At 42.6% G+C, this 25,751-nt stretch overlaps 1 protein-coding gene across 3 annotated transcripts in view; it reads left to right on the top strand.

The window, feature by feature from the left end:
• The window catches only part of LOC109646308 (3',5'-cyclic-AMP phosphodiesterase 4B-like), a 47,186-nt gene extending 28,360 nt beyond the window's left edge, over window positions 1-18,826 (top strand). For all 3 annotated transcript variants that reach the window (XM_020112042.2, XM_069510913.1, XM_069510912.1), the window contains 10 exons: window positions 5,073-5,185; window positions 13,159-13,252; window positions 14,413-14,630; window positions 14,718-14,816; window positions 14,938-15,102; window positions 15,428-15,527; window positions 15,744-15,898; window positions 16,006-16,128; window positions 16,230-16,412; window positions 16,499-18,826. In XM_020112042.2, the coding sequence (XP_019967601.2) occupies window positions 5,073-5,185; window positions 13,159-13,252; window positions 14,413-14,630; window positions 14,718-14,816; window positions 14,938-15,102; window positions 15,428-15,527; window positions 15,744-15,898; window positions 16,006-16,128; window positions 16,230-16,412; window positions 16,499-16,849 (1,601 nt within the window). In that variant the 3' untranslated portion in view covers window positions 16,850-18,826. The remainder of the gene's footprint in view (window positions 1-5,072; window positions 5,186-13,158; window positions 13,253-14,412; window positions 14,631-14,717; window positions 14,817-14,937; window positions 15,103-15,427; window positions 15,528-15,743; window positions 15,899-16,005; window positions 16,129-16,229; window positions 16,413-16,498) is intronic.
• The last annotated feature ends 6,925 nt before the right edge of the window (window positions 18,827-25,751 follow it).

Consider the following 25,751-nt stretch of genomic DNA (forward strand, 5'->3'; position numbering starts at 1 on the left):
GGGGTTGGACTGTACAATACAGGTTCACTGAGTTTACTTCTGGTAAAGTGACATCTTACACTCATAGGAAAACAGTGGGCTAGATAAAGAATTGTCATCTTATCATTTAGCATTGTATTGAATTCTGTCTCATAAAGTAGCACATTACTTTTTATTGAATCATTCTAAATGAATAAAACTACAATATAATGTCATCTACATATCTATACATACTGTTAACAATTAAGAAAATTAATGCAAATTAATCTGTATAATTGTTAGATCTACTTTTGACATATGTCACTAATGTTTTCAAGAAATATTGATTGAAAGTACTGATTGCATTTTTTTTCCGATCACAGCTGGATCTCAGCTGTTATTTACTTTATGTACTGTTACATATGTTACATCATATATTTGGTATATACAAATAGTACAGTATTCAGCACCTTTTGTTAACCGGTTATTAAGAGCACCCTGTTACATTTGCTGTAAGCCAGTTACTGATTAATATCAAAATATCTACAGTCTTGCCGTATCTTTCCACCACGTGTGACTGTGTTGACTGTTTTCCTGAGATAACTTCATTCTCGTTTGTAAAACCTTCAGTTGAGTTTTAAAAAGGTTTCTTTCCTTCCCTCTTTGTCTCTAATCTCAAATTACTTTTCTGCGTCTCTACTCTGAAGAGGTCTGAATAAAATGACGTATATTAGGGGTTGATACACAGGTGATTCATTTAACCAAACCCCCCCACCCTGTGTGTCTTAGCTTGTGCGGCGCAAAGTCAAACAAACGCAGCCCTGAGCACAGGCACGTATCAGTGTCAGAGTGTGCACTCTTCTTCTTCATGATGTGGTGAGGTCAAGACGAGGAATGCGTTGTGTTTGCGCACATGCAGATAGCTCAGAGGTGTTTACACTCGAACTGACGCTGGTGACTGCAGTCAGTTTTCATCGACCCTTTGTTGTAAGCGGTTGCTTTACTCCCTGACGAGTCCAATTAGTGGGAATAAACATGGCTTCAGACATATTCGTCACTGAGTTACAGTCAACCTTGCCTTGAAAACTCAAACACTGCAGGAAAACCTCAGCTGTATGTACAGTCTGTAAAGCTGCTTACAAGTAGAAACTTGCGGTGGGAAGTATCATAGCACAGTACATATACTCAAGTATGAAAATACATTGTTTAGTCACTAGAACTTGGCTTTAGCTTTTCTATTTCATGCTTATTTTTGCTTATGCTCCATTATATTTCAGGGAGTAACTATCCAATCACATTTATTCAAAGTTAAGTTACATGTTTATTTACAGATTTGCATTTTACAAGTTGCCCATTAACCATTGAACCATTAACTCGAATGACATATTGTTTCATTTACCAGCTAGTTGATAAAAGTAAACACAGTGACCTCCACCAAGGGTGATGCGCCACTTAGTACACAAGCCTGATTTCATAAAAATCTCTAAATAATTTCTAACTAAAGAAATCCTGAATCCTGGTAAATGAATGGTTCTTCTTTGGCCCACATCCCACCCTTCCAATGTGTTTCAAGAAAATTGGTTCAGCTGTTATTGCAGAATGCTCCTTAACCAGACAGACAACAATGAAAGCATAACCACCCTGGTGGAGATAATTACAGTCCTCTTGACCTATTCCAGTTTTGCTTTTTACATATTAATGCATTAGTTATAAAACCTAGAGCTCAACCGATTATTGTTTGGCCAATAATATCAACCAATATGAGCCTCAGTGTTTAAGTTTGCTGTTATGTAAACATTCTACCAAGCTTATAAAATGCAGAAAAGATGTGAATTAGATTTAACAATTTACATAAAATATGTTTTGTTAAGCTTCTTATTTCAGGTTCTAAATATGCAGTTGTTTTTTTTGTTTATAGTTATTTTTAATTGTAAGATATCAATCCTCACTTACATTTGTCATAAGGGTTTCATCTTAGGAATCATTGCTAGATTATATTTTTTTTAACGGCCAAATATTTAGTTATCGGAAACTAATGTTGGTTAGCAGCTCCCAAAAGTCCATAGCAGTCAGGCTCTAATAAAAAAAAAACATACTTTTTTACACAAATATAACATCCCCAAAAGGGACCATTCTGGATGAATACTATTAATGCTGAAGGACATTTTACTATACTACTATAACTAACATTTTGAATTTCTGAATTTTTCTTATAATCAAATATTTTTTTGTTGTGGCACTATTACTTTACTTGAGTAAATACTTCATCCGTCACTGGCTGTGATTATCAGTAGGTGGTATAATAGATGAGACAGAAGAGTTCTTCACACCAAGCTTCCCCCAGACAGCGAGAGAATCAGGGTTTTTGGGGGTGGGGGGTTGAGAGCACAGAGAGCTGCAGTGTGAGCTGAATGTGAGTGGAAGGTGTCTTGGGCAGGAATGGAGGTGGTGAGGGGGTTGCGGGTGTTTGAGCTCGGCCCTGGTCGTTAGTGCAGTTGATGTCTCTCACAGAGGTCGGTTTGTGGCCCTATAGTGGGAGAGAGATGGAGCGAGAGGGGGGAGAGAGGGGAGGCAGACGGGGTCTGTCTGCACACTGAGGTCTGTTGTCCTCTGGGCAGCCTCCAGCATATGGCCAAAGCATTAGGAGTGACTGAGGGGGGAAAAAAAGTAGACTTCCACTGAAAAACAGGCTGGAAAAGTACCTCGCACTCTGTCTGAGAGCAGGTTTCTCAGACTGAAAGTTAGTCACGCCACCTTTGACTGGTGACATGGAGAAATGTCTGCCAGCCCATGTAGCACTGTATTCATGATGGATCAGATTCAGGTTCAGCAGTCTCATCTACTCCTATTGTGTGCACATGTCTTTGTTTTAGTCACAACTTTAACTCTCAAATCATGGCCCCAGGTCCAACTGAATCACAAGAGATGAATGAGGGAAATTCTGCCTCAGTAATCTTGAAGAACAAAGCCAGTAAACTTTTGTTCTGCAGTCTACATCTGAGTGGTTTACAGCCATCAAGAACTGTGCGTATGAATTCGCCTCTAGTTTCAAAAGGACCTGATTCCAGTTCATACAAAGAGCCAACACTTTGATGTTCACCGCCTGCACTGGTAAAATGTCTAATGTCTCTATAAGCCCTCATCGGAGGGAAACGAGGGCAGGATGTGGTCCCACCTTCTTGGCAACACCTCCCGCTCCTATGGCTCAAGACGGCCGCACATGGGTATATACCCAGTTTCAACAGCTCACCACCTTGTGCGTGAGCTGCTTTGATGTTGTACTTTTTTGCTCTGCGTCACTGATTTTTACATGGCTCAGATGCCAGTGGTTCCTGTGAATAGTTAGGACCGCGGAACTTGGCGTCCAGTCGTATATTAGAGCCAAGAGTTCTTTGAATCCTCCAACCTGGATCTCAAATAAAGGAAAACTGGTCTGACCTGAGGAATGTGGCTTGTGCTTGCAGTCTTCCTCTTGTAATTTGAGGAGCTAGCGGCATGATTCCTAAAAACCACAGTCAAAGTCAAACAGCAGAACCTAGACTTTCCTGTGTGATTCAGTAGAGTCGTCATGTTGTACTGATACCTTTTCAATGGAGGGAGGTTTCCTGAAGTGCACATATACTGTTTCATTTGAGATCTCATTGAAGTTCGTCAAAACACTGATGTGCGCCATCACTGGCCTTTGAAGTGCTTTGAACCACTATATTGACGTAAATTGGGGAGCAGCACGCTGGCTGTCCTGTTGTGCTAAGCATATGGGGTAAATTTCTTCCATGTGTGAAGCCCTATGAAGTCGAGATCAGTATTTCCATAGAGAAAGGGCGACGGGTAGATCCAGATGCACGAGTGTTTGCTCCCTCCAGGCAGAAATGTGTTGAATCAACATTCTGCTTATTGGAATATGATGTTTCTTAATTAGTTTGCTCGTATTTTATCATCTCATTGCATTTATATTTTTTTTCTCCAGAAACTTTGTCAGCCCACCACGTGGGAGACACGTCCGTTAACGAGAGCCCTGGTTCACTGAATGACAGCTATGATTGTCCTCAGAAGTCACTCCTGCCATTCAGTCATTCCACTCCATGTTTTGTGCGAGTTTAGGGCCAAAGAGGAAGTGCTTTGGTTTCTTTGGCACACAGGAGACCCCAGCCTGTCCTCCCCCCCAAATTCAGGGAGTCAAAGTTTGCCTCTCGTGTTGCTTGTGCAAACACAGGGCTTGGTGTTTGATATAAATTTTTTTTCTGCCTCAGAGAGGTTGAGAGAGGAGAGAGCCAGTTTGTGGAGCGTGGTGGTGTTGTGTGAGCTGCTGCTGCAGTTCAGCATAGTACAGCCTTGAAGTGGTCTGCATGTTTCAGAAAGGAAGTCATCAGGAGTGGAGTGAGTTGACAAAGTGCGTCAAATAAGCTAAAACAGGTTTTTGTCTCTGCCTCCTCTTCCTGTCTAAACTCTTCTTCTTGTTCCTGTAGTTTCATTGTATGAGTTATCATAGACTTAACGCTATAAATCTGGCGTGCTCTCACAAGCATGCACAGTATAAAAAAGCGAAACCAGATGGATCTTTTTCAACATCTTCTGCATTGGGTTTGTGTTACTGTACCTCAATGTACACACAGCTTGTATATGTTTAGATGAGAGGGAGGGGGGGGTCCCAAACACATCAACAGCAGGAGGCAGCAGACCATCTAGTTCATAAGCCACTTGTTCATGGTACTGAGAGGGGGTATAAGCGGACAAGAGAGAAACTGAGAAGAGGTGGGGGAACCAGACAGAGTGGGAGGGGGTTTGCAGAGTGCATGAGAGCGAGGGAATAAGGGGGTACAGAGAGAAAGAGCCTACAGAGAGAGGGCGAGTCAGCAACAGTAACTCTAGCCTCAGTTTGTCTGCAGAGTACAACTTCTGTGAATTTTCTGATGTGGTGGAGCGCAACAAGATGAAGGAGCTTCGTGTGCACACTTCCCCCTCTTCCTCTGCGACTACCGGATGTCCTGCGGGCCAGTCCTCCGTACGATCGAGCCACTCCGGGACCCTCGGACCTACATGCATGGTGTCAGGGGGTTCTGCCATGGACATGGATCCTCTTGGGCCTGATTACGTGTCCATGTGTCTGTTGGCAGATGAATCCTACCAGAAGCTGGCTATGGAGACAATGGAGGAGCTGGACTGGTGTCTGGACCAGTTGGAGACCATCCAGACCTACCGCTCTGTCAGTGACATGGCCTCCAACAAGGTAGGGAAATGCAACTTATATATTTTTATATGTATAGATGCAAGCAATGCATTTGCTGCAAAGTTTATGCATACATGTATACAATCCTTAGATTTTTTATCATTAATAAATGTTTTATTCTCTGATGATGGGACTGATGTTGGTTCCACATTCAAGCTTTTTGCTGCACAAGGAAATGTTTTATATTTTTCATATTTTGAACAATTATCTGCAGGGAATCACATATATCGACAAAACTTCATCTTCAACTTCGGAAAATACTTAAACATTGTTTTCGGCCTAATCGTAAATAACTCCTTTCGTGGAGGAACGTGCAACCTTTAACTTTGAAGTTAAAAAGTTGACACATAATCAGAACCATGCTCTTACAGTGCAGCTCAAACTCTTTACACACATCACACTGTGTCACAGCCTGATCTACCCTCTGATGTTGCTGGGAGATTTTTGCAGATCAACTATTTCATTGTACTATGTGACAGACTGGTTCCTGTTTATATGACAATAAACTCTGCATTTGAATAATAATCATCCTGACACTGCATAGAACATTCACTTCTGTTACACAATCATAAACCATGATTTAGATCAGAGAAGAGAAGTTCACAGGTTCAATCACCTAAAAGTTGTTCCTTATTACATATTACAACTATTATTCACATTTTGTCATTAGTTGTCAGAAGGCAAGATATTGAGATTGGATTTGACTGGCCTGTGATGACTTGTTTATAGCTATACAATGTTTTTTGTTGAAGTGTGGATGTCCATTTGCACAGGGTATGCAAAATGTAAATAGCTTTCTGCCACAGTGACGCACTTGCAAAGTAACAGCTGTTCTGTGGTCGTGTAAGAGAGCTGGCATAATCAATTCACTCTTGTTAAAAATTAATAGCAGCGTTTGTTTTGCATACTTAGCTCCTGGTATCTTTGATTGCAGAGGGCACAATATTGCATTTATTCAATGGGTAATGCTCTGCATCACTTTCCTGACCTTGTTCAAACTACATGAGACACATGGACAGTTATAGGCTGTCAGGATGCGTGATTAAAAACACATGTCACCTTCCCAACTGACATCATCTTATAAGGTCACATCCAACTGACTGACTTCAGTTTCAGACTAAAGTTCAAGATAAACATATAAAACATGTTAGAGGAAAGTGTATCCCACTTTCTTATTCACACATTATGCTGTAGCCGTATTGCTATCTGTGTTGATGAGGCTCCCAACTGAAAACCCCCAATTTCCTCTGCTTTACTATGGTATTATTCCACTTACTAAGAAGCAAAGAAGATAACTTCTTCTCTACGTTGAAGCAGTGCTGCATCAAAAGTGGATATTTTTCAATTCAGTTTGCGTCAGACATTTCCACCTTCTTTAAATCTCTTGTGCTAAAGTTGTGTTAGTCATTGTTTCTAATGTCCAATGTGAAGTTGAATATTTAATGTGATGTTGACATCGGCCTATTGTTACTGACACTGTGGAATTGAGCTTTACTCCCAACCATGCTGTTCAGACAGCACATTTGGACCACTGGTTGTGTGGTCATTAAAAATATTCTAATTTAAATTATTCTAATTTGTTAGAAAACACACATTGTTGCTTGGAACAATACATTTTACAACAATTTAATAGTGGGCACTCAACCAGTTTGTTCAGTCAACACACATTGAATGTTCCCACATTAATTTCAGCTTCTAGCACATCAGGAAATTATAAAAAAAGCACCATCCCTCAGATGTAGCACGACTTCCTTGTTGACAAGTGGCCAAAGTTGAAAATGCTCCCATTCACTAGCCCAGATTTGTGCTGTAGTTGATTCACATCCACTGCATTGGTGAACACTGCATATTAACAGAATGAGATCAAAAAGTTTCTTCTGAAAGGTCATTTTTAGTAGCAGAAAAAAAGGAAAGCAGGTTACAACTTGATAACATTTACTTCAGGATTTTTCTAGCTATATGAGCCTTTTAACCTTTTTTAAGTTTAAATCATGCTTTACCCTCATTTCTGAAACTCTTTCTTACCCTTACTAATAACAGCTACGTGAGCCTATAGACCTGACCGAAATGCAGGGTTATAATGGTGTTGTAAGTCAAAGTGAAATTTATTGTCATTCAGACCATACAACAAGTGCACAGCAGAACATAATTTTAACATAATTCTTCCTCCTCAAACATAAAAAGGCAACTACACTTAACAAAACAAAAAAAGACATAATAGACACAAAGACAAAACATATACATATAGACCTAAAGACAAACTAGAAAAAAAAATTGCACTTCATTTCACAGTGGTTGGATTATTTCACAGAGCAAATGTAAACTTGACACTGGTGAATATAATAAAGTGCTTGAGCAGTGAATTATTAAAACATTGAATTAATCGGGAGCAGGAGTAGCCGCTGCCATACAGGGTGCCACCTTAGTACGCTAAGGTTTAGCCTTGATACCAGTTTACCTTGTTAACAGTTTAACAAGGTACGTGGTGATAATATTTACCTTTTGCTGATGAGTACTAAACGATGAAGAAATATGTCATCAGAAGGTGATTGTGTTTACTTTTCTGACGTTTGCTAACTAGCAGCTGAGGCTGATGGGAATGTGAGTACTTTTGCCGATATCATCAAGGGACGTGACTGTCTTCACCATCTTAATGGCCGTTCAACCAACACTTAATTATTTTACAAAAAAACTGAAATGTCAACATGATGCTGGCACTAGACAAAAACAAGATCAACCATGTCGCTGGATTCATCCTCCAGGCACCATGATCATCTTAACCAATAGACCTTACCATTGCCTAGATAACCCTGCTATTGTGACTAAAAAGATATTGGCATGGGAAAGTGGATAAATCCAACGTGTTATTCTAAATTTAAAAGAAGTCGGCTTTCTGATCTGATTAATGTTAAGCTAAATAAACACATTGTGGTACTGCAAGACTACACAAAGCCCCTATTTAGAACTAATTACTTCCCTTTGCTTTGATACACATAAAACGTTTCATTTGTGTAGAGCTCAGCCAAATTACTGCACACTCAACCCCCAGGCAGACAGTGGCGACTGTACGGCGGCGTCAGTTTCTAAACACCCAGGGTGGCGTTGTCCATTTCCGCCCTGTCTTCTACACTGTGGTCTGAGGGAGGATTGGATTAGGGAGGGGTGCTGTCATACTGTGACGGGTGACTGTGACCATGACACCAGTTTCCTGTCTTTTTATTTCCCGTGCGTCCCCCCATTGCCCCCTCTCCTCTGCTCCGTGGTTGCCAGACGACAATAGCAGCGCTTCGACCCAGGCAGCTGGGTTGAGTCTTTATAGATACCCACGTCACTGGGACTCTTAAGACAATGAGCAAGAGGTCTTGCAGTCTATACTGCAGCGCAGGCACCCGGTCAGGCTGGCCGGGCACATGACTCAGAGTACTCTCAATATGACCCAATACCAACACAGAGCACTGTTGACTAATGATGATTTTGAAAGAGTGGAGGTCAGCAGTACATGATGTTTCAGCTCAGAATTGTCAGTGGTCTCAATTGTTGTGCCATTGTATAGTGATGGGGAGAAATTAGTTTTTTAGTACAGTCACAAATTTGGTGTCAAATGTGTTTATATTGATGCACAAAGAATGTAGAATCAGCAGACATTTACTCCTCACCAGCGTTTACATGACATGATGCTTGACAAAGAGCCCAATTCTTTTCGGAACCAGAGAGGATGTAAGTGAACCCACGATCAAACCCAGGGCGTCTCTGCTTACGGTGTCCAAGGGCGCAGGTGTATCCGGGGCGATGGGACCACACACCCTGCTGACCGCCTGTCTGGTCGCTGTGACCTCAGAGCGGGGGAGCTGCCTCCCTGCCCCTTCACTATCATTAGCCCCGCCACACTTCCATGCTGATGCTGGTGATGGCCTTGGACAAACACTGCCATCTGAATCCAGTTAGAGGAGTTTAGGGCTTTTGCGGGCTAGCGTGCGAGCAAGCCCCCGAGCCGAGAGGGAGCGCATAGGAAACTTCAGCTCACGTGTGGTCACTTACAACTTCGAAGCGCCGCCGTCTTCAGTGGGGGAAAAAATGACAAAATTATTGAAACAGATGTAGCGGTGGGTCTGTAGCTGTGGCAGGGGTAATGGACATTAAATTATAGTGCTGTGATTCCTTTTGACTGAATGGGTGGTGAGCAGATCAGACAAGCTACAGTAGTGATTACGGTGCCTAATTGTAATTAAAAAGTTATACCTCTGTAATCTGCTGTTATCATGGAAAATAAGACAAAATGAGGGTTGTAAATATGAAACCTGCTCTTACTCTAACCCTGTCCTTATTTCTTGTAAACACCTTCTAGGAAAAGGGTCATTCTCGTATTACTAAAGTCTGAAAACTCACTGGGCATAGTCCGCTGTGTGTTGACACTGTCAACTGCACACAGGACAGAGGCAGCATTGGCTCATGCTGGGCTTTTGTCAGATTGCACAGCCACAATATTGCAACAAGATGTCAAGCTGTTCCTTTGCAATCGTATTTCTCTTTTTAGTCAAGGTCAAAGTGTGATCTATGAGCCAAGCCGACTTTTAAAAACTTCTCCTTAACAAATACATACTTGTCATTTGTGTTTTCCCTCCTCAACACGTCAGCCTGGCAGTCTGCTCACCTTGCTATCTGGGACTTTTCAGTAATGAACTCAGGTATGCTAGTTGTTTGGTGCCTGAGGCCATGTTAGGAAGCAGAGCGTCTACCAGTAAATGATCTCAGTGAATTACTCTATCATGTAGAAGGGAAGTAGGTGGGAACACAACTCTCGGGCCTGTGTTTGCTGGGGGAGGAGCCATCGATCTCTTGTTAGACTCTTGTAGGCCAGTCAGTCAAGTCGGCTTTATCACTATATGTTTCCTGCCTGATGCCACTTCAGTAAAGAGAATAGAGAGAGGAAGCAGACAGTCTTGCAGACGCCGAACAGAGTTATTGCTAGTGGAACTTTTACAAGATTTCTTTTGTGTCGCATTTGAGTTTTTATTTTCTAAGTAACAATGGGACTATGTTGTTCTGAAAAGCAGAAGAAAAACTTTGGGATGCATACGAGTTGGAAAAAGGTGAGTTAGTTATGGAGCTGCTTACAATGTGCTGTGAGAGTGTGGTTTGCCACATGGGGAGTGTGATTTATTAAAGAATATAGCCAGTGATTTAATTTCAGTTGATTAATCTCTTCAGAAAGTATGATTAAATATACAATGTTTACCACTTTGGTTTGTTATTTTAGGACTTAGTGACATTTGAAACACTTTTTGTGTTATTATTGTTAGTTAAAGGGTTTAAATTAATAATTCAATGTTTTATTTTTTATTCTACATTTTATGGCTTCTGTATGCACCTTTGTTGAAAATCCTAACTTTATGAGGCAACAGCTCCTCATCATCTGCAAACGAGCGCAATCGTTATTCTGGATGAAGTTTGCGCAACTTCACTCTGTGTCCTAAGTGCAGGGTTTTTTCTGAATGTGTGCTCACGTCAAAGGATGTATGAGTTAATGCCATGCCTTGAGTAATCTATTCTCCCGGGCACAGTCATCTACTTTGTCACTGTGCCGTGTGAGCTGAACTGCATGACATGTGGTTGTGTGCCTAATTCATTTTCTAGAGGTCACACAAATCCACACTGTTCCGCCGCCTTTAAGGAATCAGTTACAAGTTGCCCTTTGAATGGAATAAAAGCCGCCTGAGTCCGAGCTCAGATTTTTTGTCATTACGAGCTCTCTTTGATTTTTTTATGGACCGCCTCTGGCAGTCTGGGGTTTTGGGCGCAGCCAACGCTTTGAAAGTGGCGTTTAAGTTTCACAGTCAAGTAGATGTTAGCCGCCTGCTTGACATCTATTAGACAGCTGCTGAGAGCAGAGACAGTCTGGTCCAGTGTGAGGAGAAAAGAGCCCATTGTGAGAAATAATGAAAGCCCCTGCTTAAGGCAAACTCACGGTTGATTTATTTTCTTACAATGTTTGAACACATCAGAGAAGAGGCAGCACTCAATGACATATTCAAGACATTGCCTCCACAATTATCTCATTGTTTTAATTATAAAGAGTTTGTTTTTCTCTCAGTGTTTTTCTTTATTTGAGGTTGTGTTTCCTTGTGCAGCGTAGTTATTGTGTCTGTTTAGAGCATCTCTGCTGTAGATTGTGTACTGAATGTGTGTGTGCTTGTGCATGCATGTGCGCGTGTGAATGTATGTGATGCGATGCAATGTGCTTAGAGTAGGGACCACTGTGAGAACAACGGAGAGGGCCACGTGACTCTGTTGCCACGGCGTTCAGGTTGCTGTGCAATTGGTGGGGCACCGGTGGGCTGCAGCTCCCTCATGTGTGTGTCTCCCATCGTCTCTGTTTGGATAACAGATACTGGATAATGTGCATGTATACTGAGAACTACACAGTGATTCAGGGTCGAATAGAAGCTTCCACTCCAAAAAATGCACATTAAAAAAAGACGCAAAACCAAATCTGTCAAATGAACCCAGGGTCTCCTCGCCCTTGTGATAAACAGTCTGGCGCTTTGAAACCTCACATTGCGCAGTATGCGTTGGATCTGTTCTGCATTACTGAGCAGGGGGAGCAAATCAGGAAGGGGGGAGATGGGGGTGGGAGGGTTTTGCAGAGAGCACAGGAGTTGGGGAGATTAAGAGAAATAGATAGAAAGTGAGAGGAAGATGTGGGGGGATTCTCCTGTTTTCTGCAGTGCTGTGCATGGCTCAGTGTTCTGCAGGGGTGGGAGGCAAAAAGAGAGAGAGGGAGAGACTCCACCAGCCTGTCTGCCACCGGGGACCCTTACAGCTTGAGCGCAACACCCTCCTCCTCCTCCTGTCTGCTTCTCTCCGTCCCTCCTTTCCTTCCCTCCCTCAGTCTTACAGCCTCTCATTCCTTCCTTGCTCAATCTGGGCTGGCTTGGGAAGACTGGATTTCCCCCCCATGCGCATCACTGGATAACATTTGGATGGTGGCAAGAAGAGGTTTACAGAGAGACGGACGAAGGAGAGAGAAAAGGAAGGGAAATTGATTGGATTCGGGGATTCCATCGCTGTTGCAATCCTGGAAAACAGTGGACGGAGCTATGAGGAGATGCATTTGGCTAAGGATGTAGGGGTCCACCACAGCCCCTCTCCAGAGAGTTCAGCAGGGGCATATTTACCGTAGTCGACAGTGATTTTGGGGGAGCCTTGAGCTTCAGGCGGGAGAGCTGAGCTCAGCCTTGGGGGTCCACTCAGAGAGGAGCGTACAGGGCTTCTGCTGGGGAGCGCCAGGGGCTCAGCACAGCTCAGCACCATGCCTGAGGCCAACTACCTGTTCTCTGTGTCCTGGGGATACATTAAGGTGTGTCCCATAGATGGGACTCTCTGTGTGTGTGTGTGTGTGTGTGTGTGTGTGTGTGTGTGTGTGTGTGTGTGTGTGCGTTCATGTGCGTGCGTGCGTGTGTTTGCATGCATGCATGTGTGTGTGACCACATGTTGTATGTTCTTGTCTCTTCACTACAGCTGGTGATATCAGTGACCCTTGCTGATTTTATTGTGCATAGATGATTAGCATGTGTTTGATTAGATGTGACTGATTCTGTCATCGTGCCTTTTCTCAGTGGTTGCATACACTGAAAAAAAATGGCGCATTTTCTTTCCCTGGAAACATTGTGCATAAACAATAGCATTTATTATATTATACATTGGTGTTTTTTTTGTTTGTTTGTTAGTAAATGCTTAACAGTCACGTGTTTCAGTGGCTAACACAAACCAGGACCAAGCAGACATAAACACAGACCTTTTTATGGCAGATAAAAATACAGAGGCCATGTTCTCATGGGGCAAATGCCAGGGGGAAATTCCAGGAAATGCTTTGTCCCATTTCTTGGAATCGGACGTGAATGATTGAATAAATATGTATTTCCTTTTATAGATTATTAACCCTCATGAACTTTTCAATCTCTCTTTGCCTGCAGTTCAAGAGAATGCTGAACCGGGAGCTAAGTCACCTTTCTGAGATGAGTCGCTCTGGCAACCAAGTGTCCGAGTACATCTCAAACACCTTCCTAGGTGAGCACTGCAACACACTCACACATATGCCAATTAACACTGATGGTATGTCGCGAAATGTGACTCCAACGATCCAGCACATGGTCTGAATGTTCACGGAGGTTGCAAGTTCACCTAAAGCAGGGGATAAGTTGTTGTAAGTCTGCATCACTGCTCGCAAACCAGTCTAATCTGGTCTTGGGGAAGAGAGACAGAGTCCCCTCGCTCTGACTACTGCAGAGAGATGAGGAGGAGGAGAGGAGGGGGGGATTCAGGGAAGACTTCCCTCTGGAGAGATCAAGGCAGTGAGCAGGGGGAGAGGAGAAATGTGCGTGTGCGTGCATGTGTCATCAGGTCCAAATAGACACTGCATTATTCATCAGGAGGACAGAAGTGTTTCCTTGTCTCATAACAAGCCCAGCTGCAGTTCGTGACTCGTAGTCAGCTCAGTTAAGCTCGTCCTGCATACAGCCAGACATTCTGCCCCTCAGCTCCTCCACCTTCACATCCAACCAGATGATAGCGGAGACCTTTCCCTAACAATAGAATAGGTGCAGTGGAAGTGATGTCTGCCTGACAGCGCCGCTCGGGGGAGGCACACACGAGCAAACACAGAGCTCATCTTTGAAGCTTGGCGTTTTTTGTTGTCATCTGCATTGTAGCTCACACCTGTCAGGTGCACAGAGATCCTTTTGTCCCTGTGCTTTGTGGAGATGGCAGCTGAGATATTCTTTGTCTCTCTCCAGCGTATGTGGTGTGCACACAAACACACAGCGAGACCAAGGGGGTTGTGCACTCGCACACACAAGTCGTGCACTTGTGGATTGTTATTACAACATGGGTCAGTTTCTCAGAATGTACGCACCACTGGAGCTGATTGCACAGCATCCCATGAGGACTGTATGTTGTAATAACATTTATCATAATCGTATTGAAACATTTTTGTATCTAATTTAAGAAAAAAATAGGTCCATGCCTCAAAAAACAGTAATATATAACATAACTGAAAGTCTGTTCAGCTGTAGTGTGTTGTCATGTAGGTGTGAGAGGTCAACTATCCCCTTGTGTTAACTTTTTTTTTCAGCATGGTGGCAACACAAGCCAGGATGCTTATCTAACGAAGGTAACTGAAAAACATTGTCTCAATCCTTTTTTCCCTTTTTCTTTTTCATTTTCTCCAGACAAACAAAATGAGTTGGAGCTTCCATGTCCAGTACCAAAGTCCAGGGAGAGGAAGCGGAGGCAGGGTCAGCAGCAGCAGCAGCAGCAGCAGCAGCAGCAGGGTGGGATGATGACTCACATCAGCGGGGTGAGGAAGGTCAGCCACACGCCCAGCATCTCGGGGAGCAGCTGCAATCGCTTCGGGGTCAAGACGGACCAGGAGGAGCTGCTGTCGAAGGTAGATGACTGATACAGCAAAAATAAAAAGACATGAAAATCATCTGATTCAGACACTTACAGTCGTCCTATGTGTTCTCTCTAACAGGACCTGGAAGACATCAACAGATGGGGGCTGAACATCTTCAAAGTGGCCGAGCACTCCCACAACCGACCCCTCACATGCATCATGTACACCATCTTTCAGGTCAGAGTCCTGCCTCTTCACCATCCTCATTTTCTACCCTTATGACAAAGAGAAATATTTTAAGAAATAGCAAAATCATTTACATCAGTGTCAGTATCAATGTTTTTCTCATCGCATGCAGGAGCGAGACCTGATGAGGACGTTCAAGATTCCAACGGACACCTTTGTGACGTTTATGCTGACCCTGGAGGGCCACTATCACTCCGACGTGGCGTACCACAACAGCCTGCACGCCGCCGACGTGGCCCAGTCCACGCACATCCTCTTGTCCACCCCTGCACTGGATGTAAGTGACTTTAATGCATTATCTAAAAGTCTTAGACGACACTCATGTCCTTTTACAATAATGCCCGTGGTGAGTTTCCCTACGTTCAGAAACAAAGCACATTTCAAAATAGTTGCATCCTCCTAATAGTTTAAAGATGAGGCAACATTTAACCCCCGCACCTTCTTGGTTTGATTCATTGATGGGACTGGTATTACTGTCACCAATACTGGCATGGCTACTTCAGAGGATGACACATTGCATAACACCTCACCTTGATTAGCCGGATAAGTAACTGTTAAATCTAACCTCTTTTTTTATTATTCTTCCTTCTCCTCAAACACAGGCCGTCTTCACTGATCTGGAGATCCTTGCAGCCATTTTCGCCGCAGCCATTCACGACGTGGACCACCCTGGAGTGTCCAACCAGTTCCTCATCAACACCAGTAAGTCCTCTTCACCGCCACTCATCAGAACGCTGATTTATTTAGTCTACACAGGCATAATAGAAGGATGTGTCTCCCTTTTCTCAGTATGGGTTTTTATAGGTTTTGATTGGTTACCATAGCTACCTGACCTAAGTTTAAAAACTTTGTGCTCAATTTAATTTCTTCCTTCCTGCCATTCCCCCCCCCCTCTCTCCCTCCCTCGTCTCCCCTCAGACTCTGAGCTGGCTCTCATGTACAACGATGAGTCAGTGCTGGAGAACCACCACTTGGCTGTGGGCTTCAAGCTGCTGCAGGAAGACAACTGTGACATCTTCCAAAACCTCACCAAGAAGCAGAGGCAGACACTGCGGAGAATGGTCATAGACATGGTGAGGAAATATCTGCACGCCCAGAAAGCGATGTCTTCTTGGCTCCTTGTACTGCTCCTTTCCTGAATTGTTTCTCACACCGTTGTCTGTGTGTTCCTGTCTTCTAGGTATTGGCGACCGACATGTCTAAACACATGAGCCTGCTGGCTGATCTGAAGACAATGGTTGAGACCAAGAAGGTGACGAGCTCCGGAGTCCTGCTGCTGGACAACTACACAGACAGGATGCAGGTAAGAGCCACGCATGTAAACACACAACACACAGTAATAACACTGTCGTACATACCAAAGAAATACAAGATGATTAAATTGTTGATTTTTTTTTTCTGCAGGTTCTGCGGAACATGGTTCACTGTGCGGACCTGAGCAACCCGACCAAACCTCTGGATCTGTACCGTCAGTGGACGGACAGGATCATGGACGAGTTCTTCCACCAGGGAGACAGAGAGAGGGAGCGTGGGATGGAAATCAGCCCGATGTGTGACAAACACACAGCCTCAGTGGAGAGAACACAGGTAGAGACACATCCACACACTTCCAATAGGAATTAAACGTGTTTATTTTCCTTCTTACTGACGTCATCTTTGTTTCTATCTCCCAGGTTGGCTTCATCGACTACATCGTCCACCCTCTGTGGGAGACGTGGGCTGACCTGGTCCACCCGGATGCCCAGGACATCCTCGATATGCTTGAGGACAACAGGAACTGGTACCAAAGCATGATCCCCCAAAGCCCCTCCCCTCCCTTCTACACAGAAGGGAGCCCACACGGGGAGGTGGAGGGCGGACCTGTGACGAGTAAATTTCAGTTTGAACTGACACTGGACGATGAGGACGAGCAGGTGGGAGACGTGGAGAGTGGGATGATGGAGACAACCGACGGATGTGATAATCTGACACTCCAAAGCCATCCCTCCAATAAAGACGGGGCGGAAACATACGGGGTTCTTTGAGCGCAGCGTGATTTGCTGCTTTTGGCTGAATTCATTTTATTGCAGTGGAGCAATCCTGCAATCCTGGCTCTTCAGGAGCTGCCTGGCTACGAGCGCCTGACTAAAAGTAGGGCACTCCTGCAAACAAGGCCTGGAAACCCTGTGGCAGTTTGATTTCGAGCCCTTGAAGGGAGCTGGGCGAGCGCAGCCTCCGGTCTTTAGAAGAAAGGACTAACTGTGGGGCTGCAGAGGCTGAGTCTCGGTCCTCACAGACAAATAAGACGACTTAAATGATATGAATCCGTGTACTGGGACAAGTGAGATTTCCAAAAACTTGCACTTCAGGACACTTTTTATGTTCATTACGATTTTGTTCGCATTGTGTCGAGACTGGATGCCACCTGGTGAAGTGTCCAAAAACAAAAGTTGTGTGCCTTTTTTTTTTCTTTTTACAGCCGTGTCTTTTACGTACATGTTTTTATAATTTATTGAACACAATCACGTAGCTGTAAAATGTGTCAACATTTTTTACAATAAGGACATCTTTGTCTCACAATCAGTCTTCCTAATGTTTTGGCAATATTATAAGCTTCTCACAAAAGCGTAGAGTGGGGGTGTTTCTAAAAAAAAATCAGTTGACTTCCCAGCACAATTTGCACTTTGTGGCAAGAGGAACAGAGGGTGGAAAGCATCAGTCATTTACATAATCTGTTTCTATCCAATAATACATTACATAAATAATGACTCATCTTTCAGTTTCATTGAAAGTGTATTGTTGAGTCTTAAAACATGGAAAAACTAAATTGCAAAGATCCTGTAAACAAAGTTTAAACAAAGCCCTTTAATGAATTCACTTCCGCGTCTGAACAGTGTGAACACATTCTTTCAACACCCAAATCAGAAGTCAAATTCATCCTTTTTATTTCCTGTTTTTCAATGAAAACAATCTGGCAAATAAAAGTTAATTACCAAAGGAAATTGAACCAAAAATATCTCATAGAAAATTCCATCACCGTATATTATGTCGTGCTGGGTATATTCCAGTGTGTTTCCTCATTTTATCAGCTCACTTACTCACACAGCTGTTGAGGTTTACTGAATCGCATCCTCGTGAATACACTTTACACCGTATCTGGTTCTGGACATTGAATGACTGTAAGACTGTGTGCACATTTAAACAGACACCTGTCAGTGACATTATAACTGTATCTTGTAGTTATTATTATTATTAATATTGTTATTCCAGCACCTTGAATATGACGACAGTTCTGCAGCTGGTTGCTGATCTGTCCAACACTACCTTAAAGGTACCACATTGTCAGAATGGGGGGAGCGAGTGTGTGTGTGTGTGTGTGTGTGTGTGTGTGTGTGTGTGTGTGTGTGTGTGTGTGTGTGTGTGTGTGTGTGTGTGTGTGTGTGTGTGTGGTTACACAGTTGCACAATCTTGTCGCACCCAGCTGTGCTGTGCTGACCCTTCAGCTGTTTGTAACAGTGTATTTATTACCTTTTTTCCTTGTACCTGATGATATTGATCGATAATATTCACTGTATATTTGTTATTATTTATACCACGCGTGTCAAATCCACAGTTTGACTGATACTCGTCTGGTGTTTCTGATTCGTTGTATTAAGCAAAGCTACTTTGCTATAAAGACCAAAAACATGGAGTCATACAGTCCAGTTTTATTTGAGGAGTTTGAAATGTTTAGTTTGAGATTCCAGCCGGAGACGTTTTGAAGCAACAACACCTCACGAGAGGTGCAGCGGAAGCTCTTTGTCTTGTGTTCCTGGCGGATCATAAAGGCTGGATCTATTTACTGCAGTATGTTGTGTACGGTGACGGGTCATTGTACAGCTTTAGGAATATTTGCTGAAATATATGACATTGTTTAAAATGTATTTTTTCAGTGTTTTCCTCACGATATATGGTAAAACGGTGTATGTTGTGCTCAACAAATGTTTTCTATCAGATTATTAAAATGGGCATGTATTACAGAACACTGTGGTCTTGAGTTTTTACTGGAGAACAAACAGGTCATAAGTTTGTTTGAATTTTGAAGTTAAAATGAGTCATAAAATACTACTGTAAATGTCATGACCTCAGGGCAGCCAGGTGTTTTTCCACAGCTGCCGTTGACAACACACTCAAAAATGATTCCTCTGAGCCACATTCAAAACCTTGATCGTGAGATTATAATATACACACTGATGTGGTTTAGTTCACGTCATAGATCTAGAAAACCAGGTGAAGATGACAGGAGGAAAACCTGATTCGGTCTTAAGTCACTTCCCTCATGGTGACACCAGTGACTTCTCTTCCCTCTGAATCGAGCCAAACGCTGCTGGACACAGTTTCTAGCAGAGTAAACAGGAAGGGGAGAGATAGTGCTGCTATGTGCTGGGCCCTCAAGGCATTCACTCTCCCATAACCGCGAGCACCTTGACCCGCTGATAAGCATCTGGGATACGTGATCAGCAGGAGGGCACGCTGTGCAGAATTAGAATGAAGGCAGAGATGAGTGCTGCAGATTTCAGTGACTTACTAAGTGCAACAAAAAAGAGGAGGGAGGACTGAAGACATTTACTAATGTAATCTCATCTTGGGGTTTCTGTGTAAGCTCAGTTAGCTTTGTGTGGGTCTCTATAGGGCTGGTCAACCCTGATAAACTCTCAATGATGAATACTAATACAACCATTAGTTCCCCGCTCACTTCCTGAAACACAGAGCTGCTTGGCAGGTAGTTCATTACGTCATCTGGTGAGCAGGTTTTAAGAGACACTCATCGCTTAGCTATGAAAATAACACGGCATGAAAACATAGGCAGGACTCCTGGGTCAGGGCTGAGAAAGTTTCCTCTAGATGTCCCTTCTTCCTTAAACAATACAAAGTATGCAAATGGTGAAGGTACCACTTCTGTGATATATAATTAACGAATCACCGGATGTAGAGTTTGAGACATTAGACTGTTTACTCTGCGGTTTATGGATCACTGAACCATCCTCCTCTTCTGTTAGATCCAGCAGAAATGAGGGAAGTGTTTATGGTAAACACGGGCACAGACAGGGACCAGTGTTTTCCATGGTGATGGTCCACGGTGCCAGAGCAATGGGCAGTTTGTTTTTGAAAGTCTAACACAAGTCTTGTGGTGTGTTGGATGACGTCAGCGGGGTGAGGGCGGACTTCCCCCAGCTCCGGGCAGCACCGTCTGTGAACCGCCTGAGTTCAGGCTGAGCCCGAGGCTCTCACTGCTGCCGTCCAGCTGACAGCCACTCAGCCACCTCTCTCCACTTTACCCAGCCAGGCCCTGAGAGGCCCCCGGCCCGGGGCCAAGGCATGAGAGGAAGAGAACCACTTCCAGCAAAACAAACCTTCTCTCTCCATATCCACTTTATAAAAACAAATGTGTTCCTGGAGTTTCTCCTGGCCAGCTGCTGTTTGTTGTTAGTCAGGTTGACAGTAAGGACTGAAGAGGAATACAGGCTAACATGGGGCATTCCAGGATAATTCAATAGAGGTGCGCGTGTGTGTGTGAGTGTGTGAGTGTGTCAGTATGTGTGTGGATGGCAGAGCTGAGTTCTGGGTAACTGAGGAAGTAAACTGAAAAATGATTTATCTGGAAAGGATCCGATGAGGCAGTCAGTTCCTTTAAGATAGGTGTGTGTGACTTTGTGTGTGTGTGACCTCAGTGCATGTGTGTGTGTGTGTATTCCTTTGTGTTTCATGGGTTCATGAATGCAGGATTCGAACAATAACAGGATGCATCCTTCCCAGAAAATATCACAAATCATTGAGTTATCGAACACGACGGCAGCCATCATAGATACGGCAGAGCTTCTCCCAGTGTGGCTTTGCCTTTTGCATGCAACTGCCTTAAATATCTTTGCATACACACAATATGTACAGCAGGAGTTGCATAATATGCAGACAGAAAGAGCAAACACACGAGAAATGCCCCAAAAATGAGGAGGAAACAGGGTTTTTGTGACTTTTCCATGAGGTAAAGGAGGATTATGCATTCAGGTTAATACCAACTTGGAATATCATTAATCATCCTGAAGACTGAATAATATTACACAGATATGTGGAGTGCAAACATTTGATGGTAATTTTGAGGGATATTTGCCTTCTTCTTGTGATCTGGAATTCTTCATTTAAAAAGAATACGCTTGTGTTGGGTGATTAAAAACAAGTGGCTCCTTGACATCAGCCTGTGTGTGGAGGACTTGCCTGTGTCAAATCACATTTAATCGCAATGTGTTTAAGGACATGGCAACAGCCTGACATTTGTGCTGATTCCTGCAGGCTCTTTACCCAGCATGCAGTCTGCTCAGGAATTATTTGGACATGGAAGAGAACACCCCCATGGGGATGCAGTGGCACACAAGAGCACACTGTCATCTTTGTAAAAAAGAGGAAGGAAAAAAAACCACACTCCTGGTATCTTAAAGACGACATGCTACTTGCACACACACACAGAAAGACACAGTGGATATTGTGCTGCAAAGCGGGCGAACATCTGACACCTGAAGACTGAGGGAAGACCTGTCAGGGATGGAGTGGTGGGGCGGGGCTGTAGATACTGTTTGTTTCATGCACAGACACACAACCGAAGGCCAAACATCAGGTTGTGTCTTGTACCATTTCAACAACACAGATAACCAGCTTCTCTGTGGAATTTGGTTCCACACAAGATGAAGGTCTACTGTAAACCAAACCATGTTTAGTCCACATGTCCTTCTCTTGATTTTGCCAGGATCAATAGTTGTCCCTGTTTGACACAAAGGCAGAGACAGAGTGAGAGGGAGAGAGTGAGAAAGGGGGGAGAGCATGCAGCTCTGAAGCTCTCTGCCATGTCAAAGTGCGTGGGAGGACATTCTCAACGTGCACTGCACTGGCACAGTCTGCAGTAGAGGAGGAGAAACTGAGAGAGCGAGAGTAAGAAATGTGAGACCTACACGATGTGAAAATATCAAATATGTCACATCTATAGGGGTGTGATAAACAAAGAGATATCATTGCCAGGAAATGTAAACTCCTGACATGCTTTCAAAGGTCGTGTTGATCTCCATCCAAGTTTGTGATCCAAATCTGTTTTTAGATCCAAAAACCTTCATTGTTTAACGTTGTGTCTCTAACAAAACAGGATTTTGTAGCTTGTGTAGTAAAAATACGTTACTAAATGCCAACCAAAGTATTAATAAATAATAAACCAGTTAATTGAATTGTGGCCCATATTCAAAAATCACAGTTTGGCTCATAGGGCTTAACAGGTGAGTGAGGAAAAATAAAAAGCAGAAACCTCAGGGAGAGTCACAAGTGGGAGATCCTTCTTCCAGGAAGGACACAAGTAAAATAGATTTCACATTTAACAGAGCCCATCAACAAAATAACAATATTTACAACATTCATGGGAAAAGACAGAGTCTAACATAAATGTAGATGTGTATTAATGTTTAAATAATATAGTTTTTGACTGTATACCTGCCCCAATTAACAACATGTGGCACTGCTGATATAATTTATAGATAAGGTTGTTTTTCTTACAGTAAAACTAGCGTTATCCTTACAATAACAAGTGTGTCTTTGATAATATGAATAATAAAGCTGCCATGAAATATGCTGAGCCTGCGTCCGACACCTGCACTTTCACAAAGACAACTTTTTCAAGTCATGCTTAAACTGTTATTTTATATTGTCATCACACAAGAGAAGAGATTAGTCAGAGTTCTATTCTCGTTGTGTTAGTGGATTCCAGTAAGGATCTGGGAGCGTCACAGTCTAGCGAGCTCTGACCCAGCTTCCTCTGTGCCCACTGAGCTGCACTGCATCACGGGAGCGATAAGGCCGCAGCGTCTCTCTCCCCCCCTCCACCCTGACCGAGGCAGACAGCAGCTCTGCACCCCCGCCCCCCATCCTTCCCAGACGCTGCCCTCCATGTCAGCATCAGACTTCTCAGAACACACAGGGCCCGGCTGCCTGCTGCTCATGTGTGGAACCCGATGGAGGATGCAGATAAGAGAGGCTGTTTTGACTGGGGCTGTCTCAAAGCAAAATAAGATCACGGTCAGATATGTCTTTGTGAGTGAGGCTGGTGTTTGTGCACCTGTGTGTCCACATGTGTGGAATGTGCACACAGTAAGAGCTGTAAACAGGCCTATAGTGAATAATACATAGTGGTGGAAAACTACTTACATCCCCAAGTAAAAGTACAAAAACAACAAAATAAAAACACTCTGTACTTTAGTTAAGTAAAGGTAGAGCATAGTAGAGTTATCAGCTGATTGTAACAGTAAAACTCTGTGACTGATTTAACAATATGTTTGGACAATAAAACAATATCTATAATTATTGCAATATAATTTTAATCAATTTTGATATCAGGTTCAATATGTATGAATGGATTGTGTAAACACAGTGAGGAGGTATAACATGTAAATGTAAATATTACTCCTGCTACTCTCAAAAATATATATTGTGACATTTATCATGATAATTATCGGTATCAAATGATATGAAAAAAATGTCTTGATATAATATTTGTCCATATTTCCCATCCCTAAAATTAACTTACATGAGTACACTCTCAGTGACTGATGCATATGTTGGATATCAAGGTGGTACTACAGTTTAAACTACTTCATGTACACATATAGTGGTTTTCAACCCAGAGGTCAGATCGTGAGGTGATTAACTGGGTTGGTCATAGATGTAACAAAAGATATTTTTGCCATTTTACTCTTCTCCAGTGATGGTCAACAGTATTACCCTGAGAAATACACTTTGCTTTTACACTTTCATCCTCACACTCTTACATAGTAGTGTATTTGATCTTTTTAATTGATTTATATTGAGGTCTATTTTCTTTAGATTTAGTGGATTTCTTTTCTTATGACATTGCTCATATTACTGGAGTCATTCTCATTTAACCCATGTCATGTCGACCCAAGTCCTCTGCTTTGGAACAACTTACCTGAGAAGATAATGCTCACAGTGACTTCTTTTAAATCACTTCCATTTTTCTATACTTGCTTGCATGTGATGTTGAGTTTTTTCTGTATTTTTATCATTTTCTTTTTACCTTTTATTTTACTTGCTCATTTATTTTTATTGTCATATTGCTGCTTTTATGTGTTCAAGTTTTCCCGTGACACAGCTCTGTATTTATTCCTTTAATTTGAACATTACCTTGTTTCCCACCACCTAAACCTGGTTGTCTGGCCTCCTTGTCACATTGCATCCTGCAAATTGTTATTTCTCTTATCTTTACTTTTCTTGCTTTGCTGTCAAAGTACATTGTAAACTCTGTTTTTATAAATAAATAAATAAAATACATTTGCTATATAAATAAAGTTAATTATTATAATTATTATATGACTAATACAACTTTATACTTGTAACCTGAAGATGTAGAATTATAAAGTGATGTCCACTTGTGTCCAAGTTGTGAACTTGCACTTGACTAATCTGTTATGTCCTGTATGAGCTTCATCTGTATCAAAATCAGACTATCGAGCTCAGAAAGGAGAGCAGTGTCTGTGTGATACACTTGATGTCGGCTGACATGTGAATGTAGGTGGAGGGTCTCGCTGTGAGCCAAAGGGCAGTGTAGTAGACGGGGCCTACGTGCAGATCAGCGTGCCACCACAGATGCCATGCCTTGTCTCCACTCTACCATGTCCGTCAGTCTCATTAAGAGCCTAGAAGCAGCAGCAGTGGGGGGGCACTCTTCCTGTCACTCCCTTGTCCTCCTCCACAGTTTCAGTGGTTTTGGAAAACAAAACCCTCTCATGAGAGAGTTCAAAGAGTGAACTTTTGCTCTGCTGTGCTATTAGCGGGTGTGTGGAAAGAGTATCAGTGTGGGCAAATGTGAGATCTCTATTTACTTTGAAGTCACGTTCACACAGAGGCCCCGAGGCCAGCGTGTTATCATTACTCTCTCCCTGCATGACGCTCAGATATCGATGACGGCACACGTGATACACCTGTACCATGTAGGTCAGAGGTTGGTTTTAATAGTTCATTCAGGTGTATTAACAGGAGAATCCTTCTCTTCACACCTCTTAAAGGTCCAGTGTGTAAGATTTAGGTGCAAAGGAACTATTGGCAGAAATTGAATGTAGAATAATCCTCATGATGTTTTCACTAGTTAGTTTCATCTAAATTGTATGAATTGTAGTTTTCTTTACCCCAGAAAAGATCCTTTATATTTAAATACTTTATATTTACATGGAGGGGTCCTCTCTACGGAGGCTGCCATGTTTTTTACATTAGTCCAGACTGGACAAACTAAATACCTTTTGAGTTTTTATGACAACTGAAACTACCACAGTTTCTTTTTCATGTTTGGAAGGAGAGGGTGAGGTGAAGGGTGTTCAGCTGCAACATGCAACTTCAACACTAGAAATCACAAAATTCTACACACTGTACCTTTAAGTGACAAATATGTATGATATAAGGAAATTTACCTCATTACCTTCACACTAAAAAATGAAAGCCTTTATTAGTGTGGTTAGTGTTTTATCTTTGATCTCTTATCTTATTGTTCATAAGTATTGAAGGGATTCTAATTGCACCGTCAAGTTATAATAATAATGATGTTAATATTAATTTCTCCGATTATGAATGATGAAGACACAATAAACCACATGAAATCAGACATGTCATTGGCAAAGGACAAAAAAAGCTGGAAAATGTACAGATAAAGCCTGTGATGACAACGACACAATTATCTGTTAGACTGCTATACTAAGGCTCCCAGCTGTATAAGTTCAGAGCAGGAGAACAAAAGGCATTAAACATAATGACTGAATTGATGTGGGTGTGTCTACACGTGCAACATGTGCTCCAGCTTATTATCATTGTATTGGATGAGTGGAATGTTTTTTTTAGGGTAATGGAAATACACTTTCCATCACTTTGTTG

The sequence above is a fragment of the Paralichthys olivaceus genome, chromosome 16 (assembly GCF_024713975.1).
Source record: "Paralichthys olivaceus isolate ysfri-2021 chromosome 16, ASM2471397v2, whole genome shotgun sequence".
In the NCBI taxonomy this organism is placed as follows: Eukaryota; Metazoa; Chordata; class Actinopteri; order Pleuronectiformes; family Paralichthyidae; genus Paralichthys; species Paralichthys olivaceus.